This window comes from Macrotis lagotis, chromosome 1 (assembly GCF_037893015.1).
Source record: "Macrotis lagotis isolate mMagLag1 chromosome 1, bilby.v1.9.chrom.fasta, whole genome shotgun sequence".
In the NCBI taxonomy this organism is placed as follows: Eukaryota; Metazoa; Chordata; class Mammalia; order Peramelemorphia; family Peramelidae; genus Macrotis; species Macrotis lagotis.
The window spans coordinates 489,631,307-489,643,979 of record NC_133658.1 but is presented as its reverse complement, the minus strand read 5'-3'; the positions used below and the strand labels follow the sequence as shown (position 1 = coordinate 489,643,979).

Here is a 12,673-nt window from a genome sequence, read left to right as displayed (position 1 = left end):
TTCTGTTAGTCTTTACATTGTTTCCAGGGCATACACTGATCTCAGTTGAATGTGATGAGAGAAATCATATCCTTTTATAAAGAAGAAAAATAAAGTATAAGAGATAGCAAAATTACACAATAAAATAATGGGTTTTTTCCCCTAAATTGAAGGTAATAGTCTTTGTTCAAACTCCACAATTCTTTCTCTAGATACAGTGGTATTTTCTATTGCTGATAGTCCAAAATTGTCCCTGGTTCTTGCACTGATGGAATGAGCCAAGTTCATCTCACCCCCGTGTAGCTATTAGGTGTACAGTATTTTTCTGGTTCTGCTCATCTCACTCAGCCATCAGTTCATGCAAATCCCTCCAGGGTTCCCTGAATTCCCCTCCCTCCTGTTTTCTAATAGAACAATAGTGTTCCATGACATACACATACCAGTTTGTCAAGCTATTCCCCAACTGAAGGACATTCACTTAATTTCTAATTCTTTGCCGTAAGGTAGCATTTTTAACTTGGATGTGTGACTGATAAAGACTGGTTTTTGATGTTGCATATCTGCTCTATCAGTCAGTTTTTAGCTTGGCATTGGCTCCATGGACAGGTACCCAAGTAAAGCAGAGTGGACATTTCAATTAAGTGGCAGTGTTTTCATATATAACAGCTTATCAACTTGAAATCACAAAAATCTTGAGAACTACAGAAAATTTAAAGCCAAGGCAGGTTGTGACTGGTCCAAGGTTATACAACAAACTAGATTACCTGTAGCTCTGGGTTTAGTTTTCCTAGGTGTTGTAAAGCACACAAAACATAAACCTTAGTACAAAAAGCATATTTTTAATTCCTTTAGGGCCAGGGGTACATTCACTGGGGCCCATATTGTTTCTCAAAATATTTCATATCTTATGTTTACAAGTACTATTGAGAAGTCTTTGAAATAAGGTTGAAAATGGCTATTAGTGGGGCGGCTAGGTGGCGCAGTGGATAAAGCACCAGCCCTGGAGTCAGGAGTACCTGGGTTCAATTTCTGTCTCAGACACTTAACAATTACCTAGCTGTGTGGCCTTGGGCAAGCCACTTTAACCCCATTGCCTTGCAAAAACAACCCCCCCCCCCCAAATGGCTAGAAGTGCTATGCTTCACTTTTCATTTTAGGGAATTCATAAAAACCTTAGATACTTTGTATTAGTTAAGAAAATGGCTTAGTACCTGATGAGAAGAGTGATGAGCCTAGAATTAGAAGATTTTAAAAATATAGCTAATTTAGACTTCAGTGCCATCTTGTGGAAACCTGATCAATTACATCAGACTAAGACTTCCAGAGAAAATGCAACTTAAAGATATCAGTCAAGGTTACATTAATCAAAACTGAACTACCTATATCATTAAATAGAAATTGCGAATTAGCTTATTGTAAAAGAAAACTGGATGAGAATTTAAATGTTATTTTTTCTTTTTTTTAAAGCTCTCACTGAAAATGACAAGGATAGTCAATCACCATTAAAGAATCCACTATTGTCAACTTCAAGACCCCTGGTCTTTGGGAAGTCAAATGGTATGTATTGGTTTTAGTCTTTTAAAATACTCCAAAAACCCCTTGGAGGGAAATATTCCCAAAGTCAAGTTGTATCTCCTCTCAATGAAGTACAAGGCTGTCCTCAATTTCATGTTACATTGAATTAACACGGCACTGTTTTCCTATTCCTCCCAATTCCCTCTGATTTTTGCTAGAACCTTAACCAATATATCCTTGGAAACCCCAGTAGAAAATCTTAGCCAGTGTGTTCTTCCTTGTTTTTACTCAATGGTTTATCACTTGTTTTTTTGTCTCAAGGTGATGCAATTGATTATCAGAAGCAGTTGAAACAAATGCTTAAGGATTTAGCTAAAGAAAAAGATAAAACTGAGAAAGAATTGCCAAAAATGAGCCAGGTAATGGATTCAAATATATATTCACTACATTCAGTTATTAAGTTTACAACTGTATTTACTCCACAGCACTTTTCTTAGCTCATATAGTCCTCAAATGGTCAAACTAGTGCTAGAAGTCTAACTAAATTGATAGGATAAGCCCCAGACTCTACTTCTGCTAGTTTAGGTTTCAAGAGCCCAGGGTTTTGCTTTCAAGCCTGCAGTAGAACCACAAATTACAACTTCACTTTAACTTGCACAAAAGTTTTAAAGTCATACCAGTAATGTAAAACTCCACAACAGGTTCTGTCTTCCCAAAAAAAGCCTTAGATGCTTTTAGTGACCTGTATTTCAAGGAACTGAAGTTGAAACATGTTTTTAGAAGAGGAAAATGCTACCTGCTTAAAAGTCATAGTGGGACTTTTTGAACTTTGTTCATTATGGTATAAAAAGTAAAATATTGTTATAAAGCAGTCTTGATCAAACATCAACATCAGGTAATATCTGAAGCTCTTGAGTTACTGCATGGTGAATTAAAGATGATTCATCTTGTTAACCTGTTGAATAAATCAACTTAGATCAGAAAAAAAATTTTCCCTGCAAGAACTGAGCAAGTTTTTGAAAGAGGACTTAGTTTAGGTCTTCTAAAATTGAAAACATTATATTCCTTCTTTTTAGAAGTTTAAGTAGCCACTAATGAGAGTACTGGAAAGTGAGCTAATTTTTGGTATTTTTCCTTTTCAGAGAGAATTTATCCAATTTTGTAAAACTTTATATAGTATGTTTCATGAAGATCCAGAGGAAAATGATCTCTATCAAGCTATTGCCACAGTAACTACTTTGTTACTGCAGATAGGAGAAGTGGGGCAAAGAAGCAGCAGCTCAGGAAGCTGTTCTGATGAATATATGGATGATATACAGACAGAAGCATCTGCTTCCACCTCTGACCAGGACTCTGTTTTTACTGATATGGGGAAGATGCCTCAGAGATATTCTCAGGCATTATCTATGACAGAAGGTGATTGGACTGTCTCTCTTGAGCATATTTTAGCATCACTTTTAACTGAACAGTCACTAGTAAACTTCTTTGAAAAGCCACTAGACATAAAATCTAAACTTGAAAATGCCAAGATCAATCAGTATAGTCTCAAAACCAATGAAATGAGCCGCCAGTCTGAGTAAAGGACAGCACAGAACCATAATTCTGCTGAGTACACTGGAGGATGCTATACCAAAGCACATGTTGCAAACAAGACTGCTTCTCAGTTTCTTAGCATACTATTTAGAATAGAGTGAACTCTGTCCAAATGTCAAATTTACCAACTTGAAGAATTAGAGGTTATTGACTTTCAAGATTTATTTCTTTATTAAATCTCTAACCATTTCTAGGTAAGGACCCTGGAGCAGATTGAGCAGAGCAGGCTATGCTATGCTCCCAACTATTCCTAATTTGTCTCCCAGCTACAGTTTCATTTCAAGAGTTTTGCTGCTGTTTACCACCTCTGGTATAGAGGGATACCTGTATTTTTTTTTAAGAGCATTTCCCCCAACATTGAATGTAAAACATATTACTGAGATTTGGGGTGTCTGGGGGAAGGAACTAATTTACAACCAGGTTTAAGAGCTACTGTTTGCAATTGGCTTCTTTTTTTCCTTTTTTGCACTAATCTTGAAAACCTGTTTCAATGCTGGTAATTGAAACTGTTTTAATATTTTAGGTTGTATTAAATTTGTATGTCTTGCAAAAAAAATTGTACAAACCATGCTTTTGATGTTGTTGTTGGTCCCCAAAAGCAGTTTTAAATAATATTCTTTTGTATCAACTTGCTGGTTTTCTCTAAGTTACTTCAACACTTTTCATTGCCCTTTTCTAAGCCAAAGAGAAAACTAAAATTGGTCCAAGTCTACTCATTGTAAGTCAATTATTTGGAAAACACCCATTACATGGCATTTTTATGATACAGAGGTTATTAACCCCTAAAATAGCAAACACTCCTCTCTTGGGTTTCAAATTGAGCTATTTTTGGATTCAACTAAATGCTGGCAGATGTCCACTACAACACAGTCATTAATTCAATATCAATACACATACTTGAATCCCAACAACCCACATTTGCTGGTCCCCTGCTCACTCTGCTACAACTAAGTAATAACCCGCACTCAAAAAGCGTGGACACAAAAATCTTGGTGCAGCTTCTAGGATTAACAGTAAACATCAATCTTGATTGATCCCTCTTGACAGGGAGTGTTTTAAGAGGGATGATTTTAAGAATTCCAAAAGAAGTTTACCAGTGGCACTACTTCTTATATGATGTAAACAAAACCCAAGAGTAACTTACAGTCAAAACAGGCTGACATTTTATAACTTTATTTAAATGAAATTCAATTTAGTTTTCATCCACATTGACTGTCTGTAAGCCTGCAAAGCAACAGAAAACATGAAGGTGAATTTCAATATTGACATAAATATTTTTCATTAGAAAAAAAGTCAAATTAAGTCTAACTTACTTTTGAAAGTGGTGACAGGCACATAAGTAACCAATGTATACAGCTTGTTTGGTGAATCTTCATCCTCATTGCGTTTCCTGGATAAACGCACTCGAATACGGTATGGAACATTCCTGGATGAGAATAGGTTTCATAAAGTGTTTTGCCCAAAGTAAATGAAAATAAAGACTTAAGGGTTGCATAGCCACTTAAACTAATCCCTTTCCATGTGACAAGTATCTACAACTTATATTTGGACCAACTCTATACAGAATAGTTTTGGAAAAACAGTTTATTTTGTTTTTATTGACAAGGAGGAAAAAAATATATGTGTTAGAAATCATTAATAGTGTTTCTTTTAATTTGGGATTCAGTTCTGCCTATCTTTACTAAAGATGACCTAAGCCTGAAGAAAGGAAATAGCAAGGGGCGGCTAGGTGGCACAGTGGATAAAGCACTGGCCCTGGAGTCAGGAGTACCTGGGTTCAAATATGGTCAGACACTTAATAATTAACTAGCTACCTAAAAAAAAAGGAAATAGCTAACACTAGCATATAGAACTCTTTATTTTTGAAAATATTTCAGGGAAGGTCTCTAAGCAAGATTAAATATTACAGTAGATAATTAAGCACCTTATTCCTTTGGCCCAAACAGCTTTGTTGAGTCTGGTGTCTATGCGTACATCTGGTGTTCCCATTTCTTTCATGGCAAATTTGCGAATTTCCTTTAGAGCCCGGGGAGCTCGCTTTTTGAAGCCTCTAAAATTCAAAAGGAAAAAAAAATTAACAAATCCACACCCCCTGCAGTACTGCTCATTCTGTTTACTTCTATACATGTCTATCTCTATGCACATTCACAGGACTGAGGCAAGTGTTTGCTTTTCTTCTTGTCCCCAGTTCACATTCAGGTACACACACAATGCTTGTTGACTAAATAAAATCTAAATTATATAGAACATTAACAAATATATGATAGCAGACTTTTCCACTAACTATTTTTTCAGATCTCGGTTTTCAAAAAACAGTCATTTAATTGTGCCAGAGGCCTGCAGGATTCAATCTAAATTCTCCCAATCCCTTTTGCAGGAGACTACTTAATAGACAAATTGTCTCTGTTCTACAGAGAAGATGGGGCTCATCCAAAGAAACTAGTGATTAGAGTGACTAATTACAAGTAGGAGTCAAGATTAGAACTTCTAGTTTTTGCCCCAACTAGGTCTTTTCCCAATGAGTGTTATGGTCACTACTTTATACTTCTGAAAAGGTAAAGCATGAGTCCATGTCCAAGCAAAGATTTATTTTAAAAACTGAAGGTAAATTTCATAAATCTGTATCACATCATGCCAATTTAGGAACTTTCAGAAATATTTTGGTTGTACTCAAAAACAGCCAAAAAATTATATTCATTAGGGCAATGAATGCTAACTAAAATGTTTAATGAGATCTGTTCTTTAGATTGAGCACAGGTAATAGCTTTGGATATTATCAAATTAATGAAGCCAAGGGGCAGCTTGGCAGTGGATTGAGCAATGGCCCTGGAGTCAGGAGGACCCGAGTTCAAAAGAGTTCAAAAAAAAAAATTAATGGAGCAGAAGGTAAAATGTACAATGTGTGGTCTCTGCTCTTAAGAAGGTTCCGGCCTAATTATTCAGAAAATAAGTAAACATATTTATGTGGTGGTTTCTCAACTCCATTTTGAAGTTGAATTTCCTAACACTATCACCATAATTTATTGGGGCAGCCATCTGGTAGATGGAACTCCAGCCCTGGAATCAGGAGGATCTTAACTCAAATATGACCTCCTGATACTTTATAAAACATTTGTTAGTCATTTGACCTTAGGCAAGTAACTTAACCCCTAATGTCGAATTCAGGGCCATCTCTAGTGGTCCTGATTTATATCAGAGATGGATCCAGGAAAAGGGAGACCAGTGAGACTTGCACAACACTACCTTCTCAGATGTCTAAAATCTAGGGCTGAACCTTAAAGAGATGATCTAATGCAAAATTCTCACTCCACATGGGGAAACTTAGGCCCAGGGAGATCCCTTGCCCAAAATCAGAGATAAAAAAGCAGAGAAAGGATTCGAACCCAAGACCTGACTTTTCAAAGTCCAGTGTTCTAACTGAATCAGTCTCCCAACCAGAGTTCAGGTCTAACTCACTCAACACTTAATCTAGGTCTTCTAAATAGTCTTCCCTTGAAACAATTTTGTTCATTTAAGTGACTTATCTGTAAGTCAGAATTTTTCTAAAGCCTAGAACCAGAGATGAATCCACTCAGCAAAACAATAAAAACAATTGGAAATACTAAATTATTCCATATAATCAATGCTTCATAAGATGGAGCTAAAAAAAATGACTTTTACTTAATTTGTCTTCAACTGCCCCAGTCCAAATATGTAAACAATACAACAAACTCAATAGAAGACAAACTAAATATTAATGCTACCCAAAATACCCATTTAGGAATACTCTCCCCCACTGGATCATTTAAAGAAGGAAACATCTTGAAATAGAAATTTGGTGTACTTCTCAGAATGAATTAAGTCAAATTAAAGAATTTCACATTCCTTTGTATACCAACACACTACAATGTATAAGTTTCACAGAACTCAGCTTTACTTTTCTCTGTGATGCACCTCTGACTTCCTTATCTTTTCTATGGTTTCAAACACTGCTTAATACAAATAACACTAGTTGACAAAGTCATTAAAGTTTCACCATAACTTTAAATATTTTCTAAAATAACCCCCTATTATAGTCTTCATGCCATTTCACCAGTATTAACAATTGGTTTCAAGTCAGAGCTCAAACATCAGATTTATGCCTTGTCATCTTTAATAAAGCTTCCCTCAGACCTGCAATTACTCAATATGTTTCTAAATGCTCCTCCCCAAAAGAAATTAAAAGTATTATATTTTGTCTTTAAATTTAAAGATGCTCTTCCTTTTACACAAAATAGAAAGTCATCTATTGAATTGCAAATCCATTACTTCCAACTTGCATTTAAGAAAATAAATTCAGTATTTTTATTTCCGAGATGGCCCATTCCCCAAAACACAAGGACTTTTTCAAAAAGCTTGTTGCCAACAAACCATCCTGTGTGGCCAAATCAAAATCTTGCAGATGTTGATCCCAAAGGTTCGTGGAGAAACTGAGCTCCAAACTTACACTCCATGAATCCTCTTGTGAATGTTGATGGTATACTCTCTGGTGACCACCTCGTTGATGGCAGACCGTCCCTTCTTCTTCTCTCCACCTTTCTTTGCGGGGGCCATCTACAAAGACGGTTAATGACCAATGAGACCCGGCTCCCCACTCTCCTTTCACCATGTTCCCCACTTCCAGAAGAGACCTGACCTGGCGACCGTAGTTCGTAGCCTGTCCCTACACAACTCTCCCCGAAACCTCCAGGACGTTCCCCAAGTACAGGCCCTTAAGCCTAGGTTTCTCCCACAACTCCCCGCGGCTGCAGGGCCCCCTCCTTGGCCTCCCTTTCTGCCCGATCCCTGGCGGTACGCCTTGCGGGCTCTGGGCCCGGAGCGAAAATGAGCATTTTAGCGGGCTCCGCGCCACGGATACCCTCTCTGGAGCAAAAAGGAGCTTCGGACTGGGCGGGAAGGGAGGCCGCTGTCTAGCTCAGCGCGAGGCTCGGGCAGGATGGTGCCGGATTCCTAAGAGTTAGAACGCTGAGAACACACTCACCGTGCCAGGTACCAAGACAAAAAGGAAGGGCGCGGAGGATTGTGGGAGAACCTAAGACTCCAGGTCCGGGACTGCTTCCGGGTCGCGCGTGCGCAGTAGTGCAGGCGGCGGCGCGGAAACGCTAGTAGGGAAGGGGAAGGCGGGAGGGGAGGGGAAGGAGGCGGAGTGGCGGCCAGCTCAGGCGCGCGTCACGGTGGGGGCGGGGCAGACAGCCCCGGCTCCCTCCCCCGGGCGGGCCGCCGCCCCGAGCTCGCCCTCCCGTGCCCTTCCCCGCCTCGGCACAGCCCCGCCCTCACACAGCGCCCCCGCCCGCCTCCCAGAGCGCCCGCCCCCCGGCTCCCTCGGCCCGCCTCCCTCCCGACTTCCTACCCTTGTTGGAAGGAGCGGGTGCCCCGCCCATGGGGGATTCAAACCCGCCTCCTCACCCAGTGCCCCCCACCCGCAGGGGCCCTCCTGGGGACAGGGCCCCTCCCGGCCTCCGCCCCACCGGACAGCACGGGACAGAGACACGGACACTGCGGAGAGGGGGCACAGACACAGACACGGACACCGCGGAGAGGGGGCACAGACACAGACACAGACACAGAGACCGCGGAGAGGGGGCACAGACACACACACGGACACCGCGGAGAGGGGGCACAGACACAGACACGGACACCGCGGAGAGGGGGCACAGACACAGACACAGACACAGAGACCGCGGAGAGGGGGCACAGACACAGACACGGACACCGCGGAGAGGGGGCACAGACACAGACACGGACACCGCGGAGAGGGGGCACAGACACAGACACAGACACGGACACCGCGGAGAGGGGGCACAGACACAGACACAGAGACCGCGGAGAGGGGGCACAGACACAGACACGGACACCGCGGAGAGGGGGCACAGACACAGACACAGACACAGAGACCGCGGAGAGGGGGCACAGACACACACACGGACACCGCGGAGAGGGGGCACAGACACAGACACGGACACCGCGGAGAGGGGGCACAGACACAGACACCGCGGAGAGGGGGCACAGACACACACACGGACACCGCGGAGAGGGGGCACAGACACACACACAGACACAGACACCGCGGAGAGGGGGCACAGACACAGACACCGCGGAGAGGGGGCACAGACACAGACACAGACACAGACACCGCGGAGAGGGGGCACAGACACAGACACCGCGGAGAGGGGGCACAGACACACACACGGACACCGCGGAGAGGGGGCACAGACACAGACACCGCGGAGAGGGGGCACAGACACAGACACAGACACAGACACAGACACAGACACAGACACAGACACAGACACCGCGGAGAGGGGGCACAGACACAGACACAGACACCGCGGAGAGGGGGCACAGACACAGACACAGACACCGCGGAGAGGGGGCACAGACACAGACACAGAGATCGCGGAGAGGGGGCACAGACACAGACACCGCGGAGAGGGGGCACAGACACAGACACAGACACAGACACAGACACCGCGGAGAGGGGGCACAGACACAGACACGGACACCGCGGAGAGGGGGCACAGACACAGACACAGACACCGCGGAGAGGGGGCACAGACACAGACACGGACACCGCGGAGAGGGGGCACAGACACGGACACCGCGAAGAGGGGGCACAGACACAGACACAGACACCGCGGAGAGGGGGCACAGACACAGACACGGACACCGCGGAGAGGGGGCATAGACACAGACACGGACACCGCGGAGAGGGGGCACAGACACAGACACAGAGACCGCGGAGAGGGGGCACAGACACAGACACAGACACAGACACCGCGGAGAGGGGGCACAGACACAGACACAGACACCGCGGAGAGGGGGCACAGACACAGACACGGACACCGCGGAGAGGGGGCACAGACACAGACACAGACACGGACACCGCGGAGAGGGGGCACAGACACAGACACAGACACGGACACCGCGGAGAGGGGGCACAGACACAGACACGGACACGGACACCGCGGAGAGGGGGCACAGACACAGACACGGACACCGCGGAGAGGGGGCACAGACACAGACACAGACACAGACACAGACACCGCGGAGAGGGGGCACAGACACAGACACGGACACCGCGGAGAGGGGGCACAGACACAGACACAGACACGGACACCACGGAGAGGGGGCACAGACACAGACACCGCGGAGAGGGGGCACAGACACAGACACAGACACGGACACCGCGGAGAGGGGGCACAGACACAGACACCGCGGAGAGGGGGCACAGACACAGACACAGACACGGACACCGCGGAGAGGGGGCACAGACACAGACACGGACACCGCGGAAAGGGGGCACAGACACAGACACCGGAGAGGGGGCACAGACACAGACACAGACACAGACACCGCGGAGAGGGGGCACAGACACAGACACGGAAACCGCGGAGAGGGGGCACAGACACAGACACGGACACCGCGGAGAGGGGGCACAGACACAGACACGGACACCGCGGAGAGGGGGCACAGACACAGACACGGACACCGCGGAGAGGGGGCACAGACACAGACACCGGGGAGAGGGGGCACAGACACAGACACAGACACCGCGGAGAGGGGGCACAGACACAGACACAGACACAGACACCGCGGAGAGGGGGCACAGACACAGACATAGACACAGACACCGCGGAGAGGGGGCACAGACACAGACACGGACACCGCGGAGAGGGGGCACAGACACAGACACGGACACCGCGGAGAGGGGGCACAGACACAGACACGGACACCGCGGAGAGGGGGCACAGACACAGACACAGACACGGACACCGCGGAGAGGGGGCACAGACACAGACACGGACACGGACACCGCGGAGAGGGGGCACAGACACAGACACGGACACCGCGGAGAGGGGGCACAGACACAGACACAGACACCGCGGAGAGGGGGCACAGACACAGACACGGACACCGCGGAGAGGGGGCACAGACACAGACACAGACAGAGACACAGACACCGCGGAGAGGGGGCACAGACACAGACACGGACACCGCGGAGAGGGGGCACAGACACAGACACAGACACCGCGGAGAGGGGGCACAGACACAGACACGGACACCGCGGAGAGGGGGCACAGACACAGACACGGACACCGCGGAGAGGGGGCACAGACACAGACACGGACACAGCGGAGAGGGGGCACAGACACAGACACGGACACCGCGGAGAGGGGGCACAGACACAGACACAGACACAGACACCGCGGAGAGGGGGCACAGACACAGACACAGACACAGACACCGCGGAGAGGGGGCACAGACACAGACACAGACACCGCGGAGAGGGGGCACAGACACAGACACAGAGACCGCGGAGAGGGGGCAGAGACACAGACACAGACACAGACACCGCGGAGAGGGGGCACAGACACAGACACAGACACCGCGGAGAGGGGGCACAGACACAGACACAGACACGGACACCGCGGAGAGGGGGCACAGACACAGACACAGACACAGAGACCGCGGAGAGGGGGCACAGACAGACACAGAGACCGCGGAGAGGGGGCACAGACACAGACACAGACACCGCGGAGAGGGGGCACAGACACAGACACGGACACCGCGGAGAGGGGGCACAGACACAGACACAGACACGGACACCGCGGAGAGGGGGCACAGACACAGACACGGACACCGCGGAGAGGGGGCACAGACAGAGACACAGACACAGAGACCGCGGAGAGGGGGCACAGACAGACACAGAGACCGCGGAGAGGGGGCACAGACACAGACACAGACACCGCGGAGAGGGGGCACAGACACAGAAACAGACACCGCGGAGAGGGGGCAGAGACACAGACAAAGACACCGCGGAGAGGGGGCACAGACACAGACACAGACACGGACACCGCGGAGAGGGGGCACAGACACAGACACAGACACAGACACAGACACAGACACCGCGGAGAGGGGGCACAGACACAGACACAGACACACAGACACAGACACAGAGACCGCGGAGAGGGGGCACAGACACAGACACAGACACCGCGGAGAGGGGGCACAGACACAGACACGGACACCGCGGAGAGGGGGCACAGACACAGACACAGACACGGACACCGCGGAGAGGGGGCACAGACACAGACACGGACACCGCGGAGAGGGGGCACAGACACAGACACAGACACAGAGACCGCGGAGAGGGGGCACAGACAGACACAGAAACCGCGGAGAGGGGGCACAGACACAGACACAGACACCGCGGAGAGGGGGCACAGACACAGAAACAGACACCGCGGAGAGGGGGCAGAGACACAGACAAAGACACCGCGGAGAGGGGGCACAGACACAGACACAGACACGGACACCGCGGAGAGGGGGCACAGACATAGACACAGACACGGACACCGCGCAGAGGGGGCACAGACACAGACACCGCGGAGAGGGGGCACAGACACAGACACGGACACCGCGGAGAGGGGGCACAGACACAGAAACGGACACCGCGGAGAGGGGGCACAGACACAGACACAGACACAGACACAGACACAGACACCGCGGAGAGGGGGCACAGACACAGACACAGACACCGCGGAGAGGGGGCACAGACACAGACACA

General features: G+C 47.6%; 2 protein-coding genes across 4 annotated transcripts in view; one reads left to right on the top strand and one right to left on the bottom strand.

Moving 5' to 3' along the window:
* The window catches only part of TBC1D8 (TBC1 domain family member 8), a 112,453-nt gene extending 106,512 nt beyond the window's left edge, over nucleotides 1–5,941 (top strand). For all 3 annotated transcript variants that reach the window (XM_074213812.1, XM_074213811.1, XM_074213810.1), the window contains 3 exons: nucleotides 1,447–1,536; nucleotides 1,816–1,913; nucleotides 2,637–5,941. In XM_074213812.1, coding sequence (XP_074069913.1) covers nucleotides 1,447–1,536; nucleotides 1,816–1,913; nucleotides 2,637–3,074 — 626 coding nt within the window. In that variant the 3' untranslated portion in view covers nucleotides 3,075–5,941. The remainder of the gene's footprint in view (nucleotides 1–1,446; nucleotides 1,537–1,815; nucleotides 1,914–2,636) is intronic.
* On the bottom strand, nucleotides 4,245–8,177 carry RPL31 (ribosomal protein L31). The gene is made up of 5 exons (XM_074213813.1): nucleotides 8,087–8,177; nucleotides 7,553–7,659; nucleotides 5,012–5,137; nucleotides 4,401–4,513; nucleotides 4,245–4,311 (listed from the first exon to the last, which is right to left on the bottom strand). The coding sequence occupies exons 2-5, from the start codon at nucleotides 7,657–7,659 to the stop codon at nucleotides 4,280–4,282; spliced, it is 378 nt and encodes a 125-aa protein (XP_074069914.1). The 5' UTR covers nucleotides 8,087–8,177; the 3' UTR covers nucleotides 4,245–4,279.
* Nucleotides 8,178–12,673: the final 4,496 nt, after the last annotated feature.